The following is a 21,218-nucleotide window of genomic DNA, read 5'->3' as shown; positions in this document are numbered from 1 at the left end:
CTTCTTAGGGGAGACGGATTCTTCCAGCATGGTGGATTCTTCATCTCCTTCTAAACCAAAACGGTCTCTACTTTGCTTCTACAGAGACAGAGACAAAGAGAGAGAAATTCACAAAGTGACATTTGGATCAAAGGTGACAATGGCTATTCCATCTCTAAAAGGCAACACATATTGTGATTGGCAGGTAGGTTTAGGCATAACTATTTGGACATGCATGGGAGTATGGATGTTTTCTAGAAGCAGTGTCCCTCACTTTAACAAGTGGATAATCTAGCTGCGATGGGAAAGGGTTTCCTACACTCACCTTTTTGAGGATGATGTCGATGTATCCAGCGATGAGCTGAGAGATTTGTTCTCCCTCAGTGGTCTGGACTGAGTAGTAGCTCTCCTGGTACTCCCCAAAATCCTACAGAAGAGGTCCATACCAAATATAGCATTTTATACCGGACTATTACAAAAGCCTACAACAGACAGACAAACAGAGGATGATACCAATTCCTATACATCCCTACCAGAGGCAAACACACACGGCTTCATACCAAATCCTATACATCCCTACCAGAGGCAAACACACACGGCTTCATACCAAATCCTATACATCCCTACCAGAGGCAAACACACACGGCTTCATACCAAATCCTATACATCCCTACCAGAGGCAAACACACACGGCTTCATACCAAATCCTATACATCCCTACCAGAGGCAAAACACACGGCTTCATACCAAATCCTATACATCCCTACCAGAGGCAAACACACACGGCTTCATACCAAATCCTATACATCCCTACCAGAGGCAAACACACACGGCTTCATACCAAATCCTATACATCCCTACCAGAGGCAAACACACACGGCTTCATACCAAATCCTATACATCCCTACCAGAGGCAAACACACACGGCTTCATACCAAATCCTATACATCCCTACCAGAGGCAAACACACACGGCTTCATACCAAATCCTATACATCCCTACCAGAGGCAAACACACACGGCTTCATACCAAATCCTATACATCCCTACCAGAGGCAAACACACACGGCTTCATACCAAATCCTTTACATCCCTACCAGAGGCAAACACACACGGCTTCATACCAAATCCTATACATCCCTACCAGAGGCAAACACACACGGCTTCATACCAAATCCTATACATCCCTACCAGAGGCAAACACACACGGCTTCATACCAAATCCTATACATCCCTACCAGAGGCAAACACACACGGCTTCATACCACATCCTATACATCCCTACCAGAGGCAAACACACACGGCTTCATACCAAATCCTATACATCCCTACCAGAGGCAAACAAACACTGCTTCCAATCAAATCCTATACATCCCTACCAGAGGCAAACACACACAGCTTCATACCAAATCCTATACATCCCTACCAGAGGCAAACACACACGGCTTCATACCAAATCCTATACATCCCTACCAGAGGCAAACACACACGGCTTCATACCACATCCTATACATCCCTACCAGAGGCAAACACACACGGCTTCATACCAAATCCTATACATCCCTACCAGAGGCAAACAAACACGGCTTCCAATCAAATCCTATACATCCCTACCAGAGGCAAACACACACAGCTTCATACCAAATCCTATACATCCCTACCAGAGGCAAACACACACGGCTTCATACCAAATCCTACAACAGTCAAACACAGGCCAGCAACGCCAAATGCTGCATTTCACACTGGAATAACACACAGAGGTTCATGACAAATGCTGCATCTCACACTGGAATAACACACAGTGGTTCATGACAAATGCTGCATCTCACACTGGAATAACACACAGAGGTTCATGACAAATGCTGCATCTCACACTGGAATAACACACAGAGGTTAATGACAAATGCTGCATCTCTTACTGGAATAACACAGAGGTTCATGACAAATGCTGCATCTCACACTGGAATAACACACAGAGGTTCATGACAAATGCTGCATCTCACACTGGAATAACACACAGAGGTTCATGACAAATGCTGCATCTCAAACTGGAATAAACACAGAGGTTCATGACAAATGCTCTGGCTAATGGCAAACTGTATACAGCATCTCTTACTGGAATAACACAGAGGTTCATGACAAATGCTCCGGCTAATGAGGACTTGGCTCAGTGTGTGGGGATTCATGTGAACGTATGGAATGAGTTTACATAGAGGACTTGGCTCAGTGTGTGGGGATTCATGTGAACGTATGGAATGAGTTTACATAGAGGACTTGGCTCAGTGTGTGGGGATTCATGTGAACGTATGGAATGAGTTTACATAGAGGACTTGGCTCAGTTTGTGGGGATTCATGTGAATGTATGGAATGAGTTTACATAGAGGACTTGGCTCAGTGTGTGGGGATTCATGTGAATGTATGGAATGAGTTTACATAGAGGACTTGGCTCAGTGTGTGGGGATTAATGTGAACGTATGGAATGAGTTTACATAGAGGACTTGGCTCAGTGTGTGGGGATTCATGTGAACGTATGGAATGAGTTTACATAGAGGACTTGGCTCAGTGTGTGTGGGGATTAATGTGAACGTATGGAATGAGTTTACATAGAGGACTTGGCTCAGTGTGTGGGGATTCATGTGAACGTATGGAATGAAAAAGTAGTGCATTTTAAAGGGAATATGGGGCTACTTGGGACACAGAGGGAACATTCCTCAACTGTACCAACACAGAGAGGATTAATTCAATTGAGTGTTGGTAAAGACGGCATGTCTACAAAAAGAGATCTTCTAGATTAGGCATTTCTTTAGTCACTGACTCTTAGTAAAGTCACAAAGGGCAGTCAGGCAAGACAAAGGGGGGTTTGTTCAATAAATTAAGTTGAACAATTGAATGAGTGACGGGAAGAGTCTTCATACTAATTGTTTATGAGAAGAGAAACATTCAGATGAACATTTAATTTACTGAGAGTCTATCTATGTGTAATCTACCTAAGAAATACAGCACAACGGACATACATGTTAGAGGGCAGATAATGGATTGGTGTTTGCGTGTAAAATATACAAGAGGTCTCTGTGGACACTGTCAGTCTTCTAGTGGACTATAGGAAGTGGAGACGGCAGCACTGAGGAAGGGAGTCTTAGCAGACAGACAGACAGACACACACACACACACACACACACACACACACGCTGGGGTTCTCACCAGGGTGAAGCTCTTGGGCGAGGCGGCCCATCTCTTTACAGTGGTGAGGGGCCACTCCTGCACCACGTCTTTGGTCTTCTCCTCCAACCTCATCACTGACTCTTTGGTTATCCCCAACAGCCTGGGGACCAGCTTATTCTTACTCTTCATCTTCTCCTATAAAACAGTGTGACAGAACAATGGGAAATATTAAGCAACAAAAGCCTATTGGAGAATGATGAAGAATAAGCAACAAAACCTTATTGGGGAACAATGGGAGAATAAGCAACAACTAACACTCAGAGAACAGTGGAAAATACACAACATATTCATACTATTAATCTTCTAATACAAACAGTCAATAGAAAACAATGGACAAAGCTTCATTCGAGAACAGAGTGAAATAAGCATCCAAAACCTCATTAAACTTCATATTCACATGAACGGTTAAGATAGTCCTTAATAAGTCTAATCCATCAAGAATCATGGACTGCCTTTCACTCACACTTTCCTAAAATAGAAATGGCGTCCTTCTCCCTCTATCTCATGTGGCTTTTCTGACTGATCAGAGGGAGAGAGGAGAGTTGATTGGGAGTGACACAAGGACAGAGGTGAGGAGTGTTTAAGAGTTGCTCAACACTGCCTTGCTGGTGGAGTGGGTCTCTATGGGCTCTGGAGGAGTGAGGGGCGGGGGAGCCAGGGGAACTGGAGGGGTGAGGAGCGGGGGATCAGGGGAGCTGGAGGGGAGAGGGGCGGAGGGGACCAGGGAGAGGGGCGGGGGACCAGGGGAGAGGGGCGGAGGGGACCAGGGGAGAGGGGCAGGGGGACCAGGGGAGAGGGGCAGGGGGACCAGGGAGCTGGAGAGGTGACCAGGGGAGCTGGATGTGACAGGGGCGGGGGACCGAGCTGGAGGGTGAGGGGCAGGTGAGGGGCGGGGGACCAGGGGAGCTGGAGGGGTGACCAGGGGATCTGGAGGGGTGACGGGCAGGGGAGCTGGAGGGGTGACGGGCAGGGGAGCTGGAGGGGTGAGGGGCGGGGGGAATCAGGGGAGCTGGAGGGGTTAGGGGCGGGGGGAATCAGGGGAGCTGGAGGGGTTAGGGGCAGGGGACCAGGGGAGCTGGAGGGTGACCAGGGGAGCTGGAGGGGGGGGGGGACCAGGGGAGCTGGAGGGGTGAGGGGCGGGTGTATCAGGGAGCTGGAGGGGTGACCAGGGATCTGGAGGGGTGACGGGCAGGGGAGCTGGAGGGGTTGAGGGCGGGGGGACCAGGCAAGCTGGAGGGGTGAGGGCCAGGGAGCTGGAGGGGTGAGGGGCAGGGGACCAGGGAGCTGGAGGGGTGAGTGGCAGGGGACCAGGGGAGCTGGAGGGGTGACGGGCGGGGGGCCAGGGGAGCTGGAGGGGTGACCAGGGGATCTGGAGGGGTGACCAGGGAGCTGGAGGGGCGGGGGGACCAGGGGAGCTGGAGGGGTGACCAGGGGAGCTGGAGGGGTTAGGGGCAGGGGACCAGGGGAGCTGGAGGGGTGACCAGGGAGCTGGAGGGGCGGGGGGACCAGGGAGCTGGAGGGGTGACCAGGGAGCTGGAGGGGTGACCAGGGAGCTGGAGGGGACCAGGGAGCGGGTGTATCAGGGGAGCTGGAGGGATGACCAGGGATCTGACGGGCGGGGGACCAGGGATCTGGAGGGTGACAGGCGGGGGGACCAGGGAGCTGGAGGGGTGACCAGAGGAACTGGAGGGGTGAGGGGCGGGGGGACCAGGGGAGCTGAGGGGCGGGGGGGTTCAGTGGAGCCGGAGGGTTGAGGGGGCGGGGGACCAGGGAGCTGGAGGGGTGACGGGCGGGGGACCAGGGGAGCTGGAAGGGTGATGGGCGGGGGGACCAGGGAGCTGGAGGGTTGAGGGGCGGGGGACCAGGGATCTGGAGGGGTGAGGGGCAGGTGAGGGGCGGGGGACCAGGGGAGCTGGAGGGGTGACCAGGGGATCTGGAGGGGTGACGGGCAGGAGCTGGAGGGGTGACGGGCAGGGGAGCTGGAGGGGTGAGGGGCAGGGGATCAGGCAAGCTGGAGGGTGAGTGGCAGGGGACCAGGGGAGCTGGAGGGGTGACAGGCGGGAGTTCCAGGGGAGCTGGAGGGTTAGGGGCGGGGGGAATCAGGGGAGCTGGAGGGGTTAGGGGCGGGGGGAATCAGGGAGCTGGAGGGGTTAGGGGCAGGGGGACCAGGGGAGCTGGAGGTGTGACCAGGGAGCTGGAGGGGTGAGGAGCGGGGGATCAGGGGAGCTGGAGGGGAGAGGGGCGGAGGGGACCAGGGAGAGGGGCGGGGACCAGGGGAGAGGGGCGGAGGGGACCAGGGAGAGGGGCAGGGGGACCAGGGGAGAGGGGCAGGGGACCAGGGGAGCTGGAGAGGTGACCAGGGGAGCTGGATGTGACAGGGGGCGGGGGACCAGGGGAGCTGGAAGGGAGAGGGGCGGGGGGACCAGGGAGCTGGAGAGGTGACCAGGGAGCTGGATGTGACAGGGGCGGGGGACCAGGGGAGCTGGGAGGAGAGGGGCGTGGGAGCTGGAAGGGAGAGGGGCGGGGAGCTGGAGGGGAGAGGGGCGTGGGAGCTGGAGGGAGGGGCAGGGAGAGGGACGTGGGAGCTGGAGAGGAGAGGGGCAGGGGAGCTGAGGGGAGAGGGGCAGGGGAGCTGGAGGGGTGACGGGCAGGGAGCTGGAGGGGTGACCAGGGGATCTGGAGGGTGACGGGCAGGGGAGCTGGAGGGGTTGACGGGCGGGGGGACCAGGCAAGCTGGAGGGGTGAGGGCCAGGGGAGCTGGAGGGGTGAGGGGCAGGGGACCAGGGGAGCTGGAGGGGTGAGTGGCAGGGGACCAGGGAGCTGGAGGGGTGACGGGCGGGGGGGCCAGGGAGCTGGAGGGGTGACCAGGGGATCTGGAGGGGTGACCAGGGGAGCTGGAGGGGCGGGGGACCAGGGGAGCTGGAGGGGTGACCAGGGAGCTGGAGGGGTTAGGGGCAGGGGGACCAGGGGAGCTGGAGGGGTGACCAGGGGAGCTGGAGGGGCGGGGGGACCAGGGGAGCTGGAGGGGTGACCAGGGGAGCTGGGGGGTGACCAGGGAGCTGGAGGGGACCAGGGGAGCGGGTGTATCAGGGGAGCTGGAGGGATGACCAGGGGATCTGACGGGCGGGGGACCAGGGATCTGGAGGGTGACAGGCGGGGGACCAGGGGAGCTGGAGGGGTGACCAGAGGAACTGGAGGGGTGAGGGGCGGGGGACCAGGGGAGCTGAGGGGCGGGGGGTTCAGTGGAGCCGGAGGGTTGAGGGGCGGGGGGACCAGGGGAGCTGGAGGGGTGACGGGGCAGGGGGACCAGGGAGCTGGAAGGGTGATGGGCGGGGGGACCAGGGGAGCTGGAGGTTGAGGGGCGGGGGGACCAGGGATCTGGAGGGGTGAGGGGCAGGTGAGGGGCGGGGGGACCAGGGAGCTGGAGGGGTGACCAGGGGATCTGGAGGGGTGACTGGCAGGGGAGCTGGAGGGTGAGGGGCAGGGGAGCTGGAGGGGTGAGGGGCAGGGGATCAGGCAAGCTGGAGGGGTGAGTGGCAGGGGGACCAGGGGAGCTGGAGGGGTGACAGGCGGGAGTTCCAGGGGAGCTGGAGGGGTTAGGGCGGGGGGAATCAGGGGAGCTGGAGGGGTTAGGGGCGGGGGGAATCAGGGGAGCTGGAGGGGTTAGGGGCAGGGGACCAGGGGAGCTGGAGGTGTGACCAGGGGAGCTGGAGGGGTGACCAGGGGAGCTGGAGGGGTTAGGGGCAGGGGGACCAGGGGAGCTGGAGGGGTGACCAGGGGAGCTGGAGGGGTGACCAGGGGAGCTGGAGGGGCGGGGGGACCAGGGAGCTGGAGGGGTGACCAGGGGAGCTGGAGGGGTGACCAGGGGAGCTGGAGGGGACCAGGGGAGCGGGTGTATCAGGGGAGCTGGAGGGATGACCAGGGGATCTGACGGGGGGGACCAGGGATCTGGAGGGGTGACAGGCGGGGGACCAGGGAGCTGGAGGGGTGACCAGAGGAACTGGAGGGGTGAGGGGCGGGGGGACCAGGGGAGCTGAGGGGCGGGGGGTTCAGTGGAGCCGGAGGGTTGAGGGGCGGGGGACCAGGGGAGCTGGAGGGGTGACGGGCGAGGGGACCAGGGAGCTGGAAGGGTGATGGGCGGGGGACCAGGGGAGCTGGAGGGGTTGAGGGGCGAGGGGGGACCAGGGGATCTGGAGGGGTGAGGGGCAGGTGAGGGGCGGGGGACCAGGGGAGCTGGAGGGGTGACCAGGGGATCTGGAGGGGTGACGGGCAGGGGAGCTGGAGGTGACGGGCAGGGGAGCTGGAGGGGTGAGGGGCAGGGGATCAGGCAAGCTGGAGGGGGTGAGTGGCAGGGGACCAGGGGAGCTGGAGGGGTGACAGGCGGGAGTTCCAGGGAGCTGGAGGGGTTAGGGGGGGGGGGGAATCAGGGGAGCTGGAGGGGTTAGGGGGGGGGAATCAGGGGAGCTGGAGGGGTTAGGGGCAGGGGACCAGGGGAGCTGGAGGTGTGACCAGGGGAGCTGGAGGGGTGAGGCGGGGGGATCAGGGGAGCTGGAGGAGAGGGGCGGAGGGGACCAGGGGAGAGGGGCGGGGACCAGGGGAGAGGGGCGGAGGGGACCAGGGGAGAGGGGCAGGGGGACCAGGGGAGAGGGGCAGGGGGACCAGGGGAGCTGAGAGGTGACCAGGGGAGCTGGATGTGACAGGGGCGGGGGACCAGGGGAGCTGGAAGGAGAGGGGCGGGGGGGACCAGGGAGCTGGAGAGGTGACCAGGGAGCTGGATGTGACAGGGGCGGGGGGACCAGGGAGCTGGAGGAGAGGGGTGGGAGCTGGAGGGAGCTGGAGGGAGAGGGGCGTGGGAGCTGGAGGGAGAGGGGCAGGGAGGGGCGTGGGAGCTGGAGAGGAGAGGGGCAGGGGAGCTGGAGGGGAGAGGGGCAGGGGAGCTGGAGGGTGACGGGCAGGGGAGCTGGAGGGGTGACCAGGGATTTGGAGGGGTGACGGGCAGGCAAGCTGGAGGGTGAGGGGCAGGGGATCAGGCAAGCTGGAGGGGTGAGTGGCAGGGGACCAGGGGAGCTGGAGGGGTGACGGGCGGGGAGTTCCAGGGGAGCTGGAGGGGTGACGGGCGGGAGTTCCAGGGGAGCTGGAGGGGTTAGGGGCAGGGGACCAGGGGAGCTGGAGGTGTGACCAGGGGAGCTGGAGGGGCGGGGGGACCAGGGGAGCTGGAGGGGTGAGGGGCAGGTGAGGGGCGGGGGGACCAGGGGAGCTGGAGGGGTGACCAGGGGATCTGGAGGGTGACGGGCAGGGGAGCTGGAGGGGTGACGGGCAGGGAGCTGGAGGGTGAGGGGCGGGGGGGAATCAGGGAGCTGGAGGGGTTAGGGGCGGGGGAATCAGGGAGCTGGAGGGGTTAGGGGCAGGGGACCAGGGAGCTGGAGGTGTGACCAGGGAGCTGGAGGGGCGGGGGGACCAGGGGAGCTGGAGGGGTGACCAGGGAGCTGGAGGGTGACCAGGGAGCTGGAGGGACCAGGGAGCGGGTGTATCAGGGGAGCTGGAGGGATGAGGGCGGGGGGAATCAGCTCAGGAGCTGGAGGGGTTAGGGGCGGGGGAATCAGGGAATCAGGGAAGCTGGAGGTTGAGGGGCGGGGGACCAGGGATCTGGAGGGGTGACCAGGGGAGCTGGAGGGGCGGGGGGACCAGGGAGCTGGAGGGGTGAGGGCAGGTGAGGGGCGGGGGACCAGGGAGCTGGAGGGGTGACCAGGGATCTGGAGGGGTGACGGGCAGGGGAGCTGGAGGGGTGACGGGCAGGGAGCTGGAGGGGTGAGGGGCGGGGGGGAATCAGGGGAGCTGGAGGGTTAGGGGCGGGGGGAATCAGGGGAGCTGGAGGGGTTAGGGGCAGGGGACCAGGGGAGCTGGAGGTGTGACCAGGGAGCTGGAGGGGCGGGGGGACCAGGGAGCTGGAGGGGTGAGGGGCAGGTGAGGGGCGGGGGGACCAGGGGAGCTGGAGGGTGACCAGGGGATCTGGAGGGGTGACGGGCAGGGGAGCTGGAGGGGTGACGGGCAGGGGAGCTGGAGGGGTGAGGGGCGGGGGGAATCAGGGGAGCTGGAGGGGTTAGGGGGCGGGGGGAATCAGGGGAGCTGGAGGGGTTAGGGGCAGGGACCAGGGAGCTGGAGGTGTGACCAGGGGAGCTGGAGGGGCGGGGGGACCAGGGAGCTGGAGGGTGAGGGGCGGGGTATCAGGGGAGCTGGAGGGGTGACCAGGGGATCTGGAGGGGTGACGGGCAGGGGAGCTGGAGGGGTTGATGGGCGGGGGACCAGGCAAGCTGGAGGGGTGAGGCCAGGGAGCTGGAGGGGTGAGGGGCAGGGGGACCAGGGAGCTGGAGGGGTGAGTGGCAGGGGACCAGGGGAGCTGGAGGTGACGGGGCGGGGGCCAGGGGAGCTGGAGGGGTGACCAGGATCTGGAGGGTGACCAGGGAGCTGGAGGGGCGGGGGACCAGGGGAGCTGGAGGGGTGACCAGGGGAGCTGGAGGGGTTAGGGGGCAGGGGACCAGGGAGCTGGAGGGGTGACCAGGGAGCTGGAGGGGCGGGGGGACCAGGGGAGCTGGAGGTGACCAGGGGAGCTGGAGGGGTGACCAGGGGAGCTGGAGGGGACCAGGGGAGCGGGTGTATCAGGGGAGCTGGAGGGATGACCAGGGATCTGACGGGCGGGGGACCAGGGGATCTGGAGGGGTGACAGGCGGGGGACCAGGAGCTGGAGGGGTGACAGAGGAACTGGAGGGGAGGGGCGGGGGGACCAGGAGCTGAGGGGCGGGGGTTCAGTGGAGCCGGAGGGTTGAGGGGCGGGGGGACCAGGGGAGCTGGAGGGGTGACGGGCGAGGGGACCAGGGAGCTGGAAGGGTGATGGGCGGGGGACCAGGGGAGCTGGAGGTTGAGGGGCGGGGACCAGGGATCTGGAGGGGTGAGGGGCAGGTGAGGGGCGGGGGACCAGGGGAGCTGGAGGGGTGACCAGGGGATCTGGAGGGGTGACGGGCAGGGGAGCTGGAGGGGTGACGGGCAGGGGAGCTGGAGGGGTGAGGGGCAGGGGATCAGGCAAGCTGGAGGGGTGAGTGGCAGGGGACCAGGGGAGCTGGAGGGGTGACAGGCGGGAGTTCCAGGGGAGCTGGAGGGGTTAGGGGCGGGGGAATCAGGGAGCTGGAGGGGTTAGGGGCGGGGGAATCAGGGGAGCTGGAGGGGTTAGGGGGCAGGGGACCAGGGGAGCTGGAGGTGTGACCAGGGGAGCTGGAGGGGCGGGGGGACCAGGGAGCTGGAGGGGTTAGGGGGCGGGGGAATCAGGGAGCTGGAGGGGTTAGGGGCAGGGGGACCAGGGGAGCTGGAGGGGTGACCAGGGGAGCTGTAGGGGTGAGGGGCGGGGTATCAGGGAGCTGGAGGGGTGACCAGGGGATCTGGAGGGGTGACGGGCAGGGGAGCAGGAGGGTTGACGGGCGGGGGACCAGGCAAGCTGGAGGGTGAGGGCCAGGAGCTGGAGGGTGAGGGGGCAGGGGACCAGAGCTGGAGGGGTTGACGGACGGGGAGGTCCAGGGAGCTGGAGGGTGAGTGGCAGGGTACCAGGGGAGCTGGAGGGGTGACCAGGGGAGCTGGAGGGGCGGGGGGACCAGGGAGCTGGAGGGGTGAGGGCAGGTGAGGGGCGGGGACCAGGGAGCTGGAGGGGTGACCAGGGGATCTGGAGGGGTGACGGGCAGGGGAGCTGGAGGGTGACGGGCAGGGGAGCTGGAGGGGTGACGGGCAGGGGGATCAGGCAAGCTGGAGGGTGAGTGGCAGGGGACCAGGGGAGCTGGAGGGGTGACAGGCGGGAGTTCCAGGGGAGCTGGAGGGGTTAGGGGCGGGGGAATCAGGGGAGCTGGAGGGGTTAGGGGCGGGGGGGAATCAGGGGAGCTGGAGGGGTTAGGGGGCAGGGGACCAGGGAGCTGGAGGTGTGACCAGGGAGCTGGAGGGGCGGGGGACCAGGGAGCTGGAGGGGCGGGGGACCAGGGGAGCTGGAGGGGTGAGGGGCGGGTGTATCAGGGCAGCTGGAGGGGTGACCAGGGGATCTGGAGGGTGACGGGCAGGGGAGCTGGAGGGTTGACGGGCGGGGGACCAGGCAAGCTGGAGGGGTGAGGGCCAGGGGAGCTGGAGGGTGAGGGGGGGGGAATCAGGGGAGCTGGAGGGGTTAGGGGCGGGGAATCAGGGAGCTGGAGGGGTTAGGGGCAGGGGACCAGGGAGCTGGAGGTGTGACCAGGGAGCTGGAGGGGCGGGGGGGACCAGGGGAGCTGGAGGGGTGAGGGGCGGGTGTATCAGGGCAGCTGGAGGGTGACCAGGGATCTGGAGGGTGACGGGCAGGGGAGCTGGAGGGTTGACGGGTGGGGGGGACCAGGCAAGCTGGAGGGTGAGGGCCAGGGGAGCTGGAGGGGTGAGGGGCAGGGGACAAGGGGAGCTGGAGGAGTGGGCGGGCAGGGGGGATCAGGGAGCTGGAGGGGTGACGGGTAGGGGGATCAGGGAGCTGGAGGGGTGAGGGGCAGGGGATCAGGGGAGCTGGAGGGGTGAGGGGCGGGGGATCAGGGGAGCTGGAGGTGAGGGGCGGGGGATCAGGGAGCTGGAGGGGTGAGGGGCGGGGGGATCAGGGAGCTGGAGGGGTGAGGCGGGGATCAGGGAGCTGGAGGGGTGACCAGGGGAGCGGAGGGGGGCGGGGGACCAGGGAGCTGGAGGGGTGAGGGGGGTGTATCAGGGGAGCTGGAGGTTTGAGGCGGGGGACCAGGGGAGCTGGAGGGGTGACCAGGGATCTGGAGGTGACGAGGGGAGCTGGAGGGGTGACGGGCAGAGCTGGAGGGTGAGGGGCAGGGGGATGGAGCTGGAGGGGTTAGTGGCAGGGGGATCAGGGAGCTGGAGGGGTGACAGGCGGGAGTTCCAGGGGAGCTGGAGGGTTAGGGGGGGAATCAGGGGAGCTGGAGGGGTTAGGGCAGGGGACCAGGAGCTGGAGGTGACCAGGGGAGCTGTAGGGGTGAGGGCGGGTGTATCAGGGAGCTGGAGGGGTGACCAGGGGATCTGGAGGGGTGACGGGCAGGGGAGCTGGAGGGGTTGACGGGGGGGGACCAGGCAAGCTGGAGGGGTGAGGGCCAGGGAGCTGGAGGGGTGAGGGGCAGGGGACCAGGGAGCTGGAGGGGTTGGGACGGGAGGTCCAGGGGAGCTGGAGGGGTGAGTGGCAGGGTACCAGGGGAGCTGGAGGGGTGACGGGCGGGAGGTCCAGGGGAGCTGGAGGTGAGGGGCGGGGGACAAGGGGAGCTGGAGGGGTGACGGGCGGGGGATCAGGGAGCTGGAGGGGTGACGGGCAGGGGATCAGGGGAGCTGGAGGGGGTTGACGGACGGGAGGTCCAGGGGAGCTGGAGGGGTGAGTGGCAGGGGGACCAGGGAGCTGGAGGGGTTAGGGGGGGGGGGGAAGCAGGGAGCTGGAGGGGTTAGGGGGGCCAGGGGAGCTGGAGGGGTTAGGGGCAGGGGACCAGGGAGCTGGAGGTGTGACCAGGGGAGCTGGAGGGTGAGGGGCGGGTGTATCAGGGGAGCTGGAGGGGTGACCAGGGATCTGGAGGTGACGGGCAGGGGAGCTGGAGGGGTTGACGGGCGGGGGACCAGGCAAGCTGGAGGGTGAGGCCAGGAGCTGGAGGGGTGAGGGGCAGGGGACCAGGGGGCTGGAGGGGTGACCAGGGAGCTGTAGGGGTGAGGGGCGGGTGTATCAGGGGAGCTGGAGGGGTGACCAGGGGATCTGGAGGGGTGACGGGCAGGGGAGCTGGAGGGGTTGACGGGCGGGGGGACCAGGCAAGCTGGAGGGGTGAGGGCCAGGGAGCTGGAGGGGTGAGGGGCAGGGGACCAGGGGAGCTGGAGGTTGACGGACGGGAGGTCCAGGGAGCTGGAGGGGTGAGTGGCAGGGGTACCAGGAGCTGGAGGGGTGACGGGCGGGAGGTCCAGGAGCTGGAGGGTGAGGGGCGGGGGACAGGGGAGCTGGAGGGGTGACGGGCGGGGGATCAGGGGAGCTGGAGGGTGACGGGCAGGGGATCAGGGAGCTGGAGGGGTGACGGGCAGGGGGATCAGGGGAGCTGGAGGGGTTGACGGACAGGAGGTCCAGGGGAGCTGGAGGGTGAGTGGCAGGGGGACCAGGGGAGCTGGAGGGGTTAGGGGCGGGGGAATCAGGGGAGCTGGAGGGGTTAGGGGGCGGGGGGAATCAGGGGAGCTGGAGGGGTTAGGGGGCAGGGGACCAGGGGAGCTGGAGGTGTGACCAGGGAGCTGGAGGGGCGGGGGACCAGGGGAGCTGGAGGGTGAGGGGCGGGTGTATCAGGGCAGCTGGAGGGGTGACCAGGGATCTGGAGGGGTGACGGGCAGGGGAGCTGGAGGGGTTGACGGGCGGGGGACCAGGCAAGCTGGAGGGTGAGGGCCAGGGAGCTGGAGGGTGAGGGCAGGGGACCAGGGGAGCTGGAGGGGAGTGGCAGGGGACCAGGGAGCTGGAGGGGTGACGGGCGGGCAGGGGGATCAGGGAGCTGGAGGGGTGACGGGTAGGGGATCAGGGGAGCTGGAGGGTGAGGGGCGGGGGATCAGGGGAGCTGGAGGGGTGAGGGCGGGGGATCAGGGAGCTGGAGGGTGACCAGGGGAGCGGGAGGGGCGGGGGACCAGGGAGCTGGAGGGTGAGGGCGGGTGTATCAGGGGAGCTGGAGGTTTGAGGGGCGGGGGACCAGGGGAGCTGGAGGGGTGAGGGGCGGGTGTATCAGGGAGCTGGAGGTTTGAGGGGCGGGGGACCAGGGGAGCTGGAGGGGTGACCAGGGATCTGGAGGGGTGACGCAGCAGGGGAGCTGGAGGGGTGACGGCAGGGGAGCTGGAGGGGTGAGGGGCAGGGGATCAGGCGAGCTGGAGGGGTTAGTGGCAGGGGATCAGGCGAGCTGGAGGGGTTAGTGGCAGGGGGATCAGGGGAGCTGGAGGGGTGACAGGCGGGAGTTCCAGGGAGCTGGAGGGGTTAGGGGCGGGGGGGAATCAGGGAGCTGGAGGGGTTAGGGGCAGGGGGACCAGGGGAGCTGGAGGGGTGACCAGGGGAGCTGTAGGGGTGAGGGCGGGTGTATCAGGGGAGCTGGAGGGTGACCAGGGGATCTGGAGGGGTGACGGGCAGGGAGCTGGAGGGGTTGACGGGCGGGGGACCAGGCAAGCTGGAGGGGTGAGGGCCAGGGGAGCTGGAGGGTGAGGGCAGGGGACCAGGGGAGCTGGAGGGTTGGGGAGGTCCAAAGGGAGCTGGAGGGGTGAGTGGCAGGGGTACCAGGGGAGCTGGAGGGGTGACGGGGCGGGAGGTCCAGGGGAGCTGGAGGGGTGAGGGGCGGGGGACAGGGGAGCTGAGGGTGACGGGCGGGGGACCAGGGGAGCTGGAGGGTGACGGGCTCAGGGGAGCTGGAGGGTTGACGGACGGGAGGTCCAGGGAGCTGGAGGGGTGAGTGGCAGGGGACCAGGGGAGCTGGAGGTGACGGCGGGAGGTCCAGGGGAGCTGGAGGGGTGAGGGGCGGGAGGTCCAGGGAGCTGGAGGGTGAGGCGGGGGACAAGGGGAGCTGGAGGGGTGACGGGGGGGGGGATCAGGGGAGCTGGAGGGTGACGGGCGGGCAGGGGATCAGGAGCTGGAGGGGACCAGGGGATCAGGGAGCTGAAGGGGTGACGGGTAGGGGATCAGGGAGCTGGAGGGGTGACGGGCAGGGGATCAGGGGAGCTGGAGGTTGACGGACGGGAGGTCCAAGGGAGCTGAGTGGCAGGGGTACCAGGGGAGCTGGACGGGCGGGAGGTCCAGGGGAGCTGGAGGGTGAGGGGCGGGGGACAAGGGAGCTGGAGGTGACGGGGCGGGGGGGATCAGGGGAGCTGGAGGGGTGACGGGCAGGGGATCAGGGAGCTGGAGGGGTTGACGGACGGGAGGTCCAGGGAGCTGGAGGGGTGAGTGGCAGGGGGACCAGGGGAGCTGGAGGGGTGACGGGCGGGAGGTCCAGGGAGCTGGAGGGTGAGGCGGAGGTCCAGGGGAGCTGGAGGGGTGAGGGGGCGGGGGGACAAGGGAGCTGGAGGGGTGACGGGCGGGGGATCAGGGAGCTGGAGGGGTGACGGGCGGGCAGGGGGATCAGGGAGCTGGAGGGGTGACGGGCAGGGGGATCAGGGAGCTGAAGGGGTGACGGGTAGGGGATCAGGGAGCTGGAGGGTGACGGGCAGGGGGATCAGGGAGCTGGAGGGGTGACGGGCAGGGGATCAGGGGAGCTGGAGGGTGACGGGCAGGGGGATCAGGGGAGCTGGAGGGGTGACGGGCAGGGGGATCAGGGGAGCTGGAAGGGTCACGGGCAGGGGATCAGGGAGCTGGAGGGGTGACGGGCAGGGGATCAGGGGAGCTGGAGGGGTGACGGGCTGGGGGACCAGGGGAGCTGGAGGGGTGACGGGCAGGGGATCAGGAGCTGGAGGGGTGACGGGCAGGGGGATCAGGGAGCTGGAGGGTGACGGGCAGGCGGGGGATCAGGGGAGCTGGAGGGGTTAGGGGGCAGGGGACCAGGGGAGCTGGAGGGGTGACCAGGGGAGCTGGAGGGGCGGAGGGGACCAGGGGAGCGGGTGTATCAGGAGCTGGAGGGGTGACCAGGATCTGACGGGCGGGGGGACCAGGGGATCTGGAGGGTGACAGGCGGGGGACCAGGGGAGCTGGAGGGGTGACCAGAGGAACTGAGAGGGGTGAGGGGCGGGGGGACCAGGGGAACTGGAGGGGTGACCAGAGGAACTGGAGGGTGAGGGGCGGGGGGACCAGGGGAGCTGGGGTGACGGGCTGGGGGGATCAGGGAGCTGGAGGGGTGACGGGCGGGCAGGGGATCAGGGGAGCTGGAGGGGTGACGGGCAGGGGATCAGGGAGCTGAAGGGGTGACGGGTAGGGGATCAGGGGAGCTGGAGGGGTGACGGGCAGGGGATCAGGGAGCTGGAGGGGTGACGGGCAGGGGGATCAGGGGAGCTGGAGGGGTGACGGGCAGGGGGACAGGGGAGCACGAGGGGGATCAGGGGAGCTGGAGGGGTGACGGGCAGGGGGACAGGGAGCTGAGGGGTGGCGGGCTGGGGGACCAGGGGAGCTGGAGGGGTGACGGGCAGGGGATCAGGGAGCTGGAGGGTGACGGGCAGGGGATCAGGGAGCTGGAGGGGTGACGGGCGGGGGGGATCAGGGGAGCTGGAGGGGTTAGGGGGCAGGGGACCAGGGGAGCTGGAGGGGTGACCAGGGAGCTGGAGGGGCGGAGGGGACCAGGGGATCTGGAGGGTGACAGGCGGGGGACCAGGGGAGCTGGAGGGGTGACCAGAGGAACTGGAGGGGTGAGGGGCGGGGGGACCAGGGGAACTGGAGGGGTGACCAGGGGAGCTGGAGGGGCGGAGGGGACCAGGGGAGCGGGGTGTATCAGGAGCTGGAGGGGTGACCAGGGATCTGACGGGCGGGGGACCAGGGGATCTGGAGGGGTGACAGGCGGGGGGGACCAGGGGAGCTGGAGGGGTGACCAGAGGAACTGGAGGGGTGAGGGGCGGGGGGGGACCAGGGGAACTGGAGGGGTGACCAGAGGAACTGGAGGGGTGAGGGGCGGGGGGGACCAGGGGAGCTGAGGGGCGGGGATCAGTGGAGCCGGAGGGTTGAGGGGCAGGGGACCAGGGGAGCCGGAGGGGTGACGGGCGGGGACCAGGGGAGCCGGAGGGGTGACGGGGCGAGGGGACCAGGGAGCTGGAGGGTGACGGGCGAGGGGGACCAGGGGAGCTGGAGGGTGACGGGCGAGGGGACCAGGGAGCTGGAGGGGGAGGGCGAGGGGACCAGGGGAGCTGGAGGGGGTGACGGGGCGAGGGACCAGGGGAGCTGGAGGGGTGACGGGCGAGGGGACCAGGGAGCTGGAGGGGTGACGGGCGGGGACCAGGGAGCTGGAGGGGTGACGGGCGAGGGACCAGGGGAGCTGGAGGGGTGACGGGGCAGGGGACCAGGGGAGCTGGAGGGGTGACTGGCAGGGGGACCAGGGAGCTGGAGGGGTGACTGGCAGGGGGACCAGGGAGCTGGAGGGGTGACTGGCAGGGGGATCAGTGGAGCCGGAGGGTTGAGGGGCGGGGGACCAGGGAGCTGGAGGGTGACTGGCAGGGGACCAGGGGAGCTGGAGGGGTGACTGGCAGGGGATCAGTGGAGCCGGAGGGTTGAGGGGCGGGGGACCAGGGGAGCTGGAGGGGTGACGGGCGAGGGGACCAGGGGAGCTGGAGGGGTGATGGGCGAGGGACCAGGGGAGCTGGAGGGGTGACTGGCAGGGGACCAGGGGAGCTGGAGGGTGATGGGCGGGGGACCAGGGGAGCTGGAGGGTTGAGGGGCGGGGGGGACCAGGGGATCTGGAGGGGTGACCAGGGATCTGACAGGCGGGGGGAACTGGAGGGGCGGGGGCATCAGTGGAGCCGGAGGGTTGAGGGGCGGGGGACCAGGGAGCTGGAGGGGTGACGGGCGAGGGGGCCAGGGGAGCTGGAGGGGTGACGGGCAGGGGGACCAGGGGAGCTGGAGGGGTGACGGGCGGGGGGACCAGGGGAGCTGGAGGGGACCAAACAAACTGGCCCCTCCTATCTCCCTGTGGGGGCTGCAGTAAAAGGACAGACCCTGCCTGGCAGAGGTGCAGCCAGAAACCACTAGTTAACCCTCCAGGTGCTTGCTCTCTGTCTCCTTCCCTCACGCTCTCCCCCTGCTCACAGGGAAGTAATCATTACGCCACACTCCAGTGCACAGGCTGCAGGCACACGGTCACTTTCCAGGAACACAATGAACCTCACAGAGGTGATGATGATGGGAGTAAGTTAGTGTTCACTGCTTTGCTACAGTTCTACCAGTTTAACCAGAGCCATTTAAATCAATCAACTATGACTTTTGTCTTTATATTACCTTCTCATAAACCACTATGGGATGTGTTTGAATCAAAAGGTTTCTTGTTCATCACTTCTACGTATTGCTTTAACTCCTACTCAAACGTCTGTATCCAGATATGAAGAATTTGTAAGAAATGTGTCTAACAGTTTTGTTTATCTCACATCTACATAAGATTAATGGGTGTCTAATTCATTACCACACTGCCTTGTGTTGCTCTGCCATTTCTTAACTAGGAAAGTGTGACTCTGGAGTCTGAATAATGATGCGGTCAGTTTTCTAGCCTGGTACTTGATCTTATTTGTACAGTACTAGCCAACTCCTATGCTTGTTGCTGGCAAGACTGCACAAATAGATCAGGGACCAGGCTAGGAAACGTGTAGTTTGGGAGAAGCCAGATGAGCATATTTCAGTCATCTGGTTGGTCTTAAACCTAATGCTCAGGTGGGATTGGATTCTGTCCACTCCAAAGAGAAGACATTCCTCTGATATGAAAGAGTGCAACGAGGCCTTGGTGTTGCAACAACATGAAAAGCTACTGATATTCAGCTGTAACCCACTCATTTCTGCACCTGCTAGTGCTTCACACACACACACACACACACACAATCTTACCTTCACCAGGAAGAAAGACACTCCGTATGTCCTTAGGGACCTGGCTAGCTTCACGTACTTTACTTTAGCTTCTATCTCTGTCATCTCACCACAGTTCTTGTGGTCCTGAGAGTTTGAAAATAGAATAGAATATATTAAAGCAGTAAGGCACGATGGGGTGCTCTGCGTTGTGTCGTGCATAAGAACAGCCCTTAGCCGTGGTATATTAGCCATATACCCAGAGGTGCCTTATCGCCATTATAAACTGGTTACAAACGTACCTGCGGTATACGGTCTCATATACCATGGCTTTCAGCCAATCAGCATTCAGTGCTTGAACCACCAGGGTTCTACTTTTATTTAGACTATCAGCAGTTGTATGGGACTAAGAAATTGACAGAATAGGAACCAAAAGTTATAAATAATTAATTCAGAAACAAGCAAATTAATTGAAGATAAAATGGCAATATATTTTTATTTATTTAACCTTTATTTAACTAGGCAAGTCAGTTAAGAACAAATTCTTATTTATAATGACGGCCTAGGAACAGTGGGTGAACTTTCTTGTTCAGGGGCAGAACGACAGATACGATCTAGCAATCTTTTGGTTACTGGCCCAACGCTCTAACCACTAGGCTACCTGCCGCCCCAATATCTACTTCTATAAGATTCATAAACAAACTGGACCAACCTGAAAGGTTTTCTTTTCATTCCCTCGCTGCTTGATATATTCTTTAGGTAGAAACTCCTTGAGGCTAAAATAGATAGGTAGGTACAGGTTGAGAGTTCATACATAAAACCATGAAAAGTCTGCTGGTTTAAAACAACAAAACCCCAATTAATATGGTGAGGATTTGTATTATGAAAACAGATTTCTATCAGTACCCTGAAGTAATACATTCCTTCCAGCAATATGTCTTCATTGTATTGAATAGCATCACCATGATAAAAATCCTCATCACCATGTTCATCATCATCCTTCCCCTGATTCAGAGGGGTTGGGTTAAAGGCGGAAGACACAATTCAGTTGAATGCATTCAGTTGTACAACTAACTAGGAATCCCACTTTCCCTTCGCCTTATGTAACGTTAAAGTAGTCTTCAGAAGGAAGTGAAGCTTACTCTAGGAATCCAGGCTTGTGTTTGTGTTCTATGTGCGGCCCAAACTGGATCTGAGCCTGAATCCCTGCAAACTCACAGGCCTTGTCGAAGGACACAGGGTGAGAACCATTTAGGATGTCATCTCGTGCCTGGGAGAGATAAACACACACACATTTAATATAATCACCATCATAAGAGACACGCCACTCAAAGTTCTCCAAGGCTGTTTTAATTCTGGAATGGTAAGAGATGAAGATGAAACCCAATATATCACTAGTAATATGGAGCGGCTGACTCCAGTTTCTTTACATTCTTGAATGGGAAACAATTCACTTCCTGAAATGATGGAACTGACCCCAACCATGGTGACCTATCAAAACAAAAGACGTCTAACACTAGTACCTCTAATGACCTCATCTCAACCCTGATCCCTTAATGTTGTACAGCCCATCAGCCTGATCGAGACAACTCTCAGACAGAGAATAATGAGCCCAGAAGAGAGAGCCTGCTGAGTCTCATATACCTACTTATTGAACCAGATCCTATATCTGGCTGATCCATCTCTCACAGCCATTTACACACACTACAACACACAGACAGAGAATAATGAGCCCAGAAGAGAGTCTGCTGAGTCTCATATACCTACTTATTGAACCAGATCCTATATCTGGCTGATCCATCTCTCACAGCCATTTACACACACTACAACACACAGACAGAGAATAATGAGCCCAGAAGAGAGTCTGCTGAGTCTCATATACCTACTTATTGAACCAGATCCTATATCTGGCTGATCCATCTCTCACAGCCATTTACACACACTACAACACACAGACAGCACAACATGACTAGCAATGGAAGTGGTGCTTTAGTCCTTTTGAGGAAGAGGAGAGGTGTGTTAAAGACTAGGCAGGACCCCTGGGACCAAATGTCACACAGAAGAGGACACTGTCAGCAGACAAGGGAATAGGGTCCCAGTCCCACCATGACTTGACAATGACACAAATGCAATATGCCAGCTGCATACATCAAAATACATTGCAAATGCACTGACAAATGATTTAGAAACGCAGGAAAATATACATGCGTACACACACCTTGAGGCAGTAATCATTGTGGTGTTGATAATGAGGCACATCAGAGTGTACAGAGGACAAGTACAACAGAGGACAAGTACAACAGAGGACAAGTACAACAGAGGACGAAGTACAACAGAGGACGAAGTACAACAGAGGACGAAGTACAACAGAGATGAAGTACAACAGAGATGAAGTACAACAGAGATGAAGTACAACAGAGATGAAGTACAACAGAGATGAAGTACAACAGAGGAGAAGTACAACAGAGGAGAAGTACAACAGAGGAGAAGTACAACAGAGGAGAAGTACAACAGAGGAGAAGTACAAC

General features: G+C 62.3%; 1 protein-coding gene across 2 annotated transcripts in view; it reads right to left on the bottom strand.

The window, feature by feature from the left end:
* The window catches only part of LOC115117595 (talin-2-like), a 155,010-nt gene that overhangs the window by 66,696 nt on the left and 67,096 nt on the right, over positions 1-21,218 (bottom strand). For both annotated transcript variants that reach the window (XM_065013202.1, XM_065013203.1), the window contains exons 7-12: positions 19,833-19,960; positions 19,403-19,466; positions 18,733-18,837; positions 3,180-3,335; positions 305-406; positions 2-78 (exon numbers count right to left, since the gene is read on the bottom strand). In XM_065013202.1, coding sequence (XP_064869274.1) covers positions 2-78; positions 305-406; positions 3,180-3,335; positions 18,733-18,837; positions 19,403-19,466; positions 19,833-19,960 — 632 coding nt within the window. The remainder of the gene's footprint in view (position 1; positions 79-304; positions 407-3,179; positions 3,336-18,732; positions 18,838-19,402; positions 19,467-19,832; positions 19,961-21,218) is intronic.

The sequence above is a fragment of the Oncorhynchus nerka genome, linkage group LG28 (genome assembly GCF_034236695.1).
Source record: "Oncorhynchus nerka isolate Pitt River linkage group LG28, Oner_Uvic_2.0, whole genome shotgun sequence".
NCBI lineage: Eukaryota > Metazoa > Chordata > Actinopteri > Salmoniformes > Salmonidae > Oncorhynchus > Oncorhynchus nerka.
Note: the sequence above shows the minus strand (reverse complement) of the source record. Positions and strands in the feature narration are given on the sequence as shown.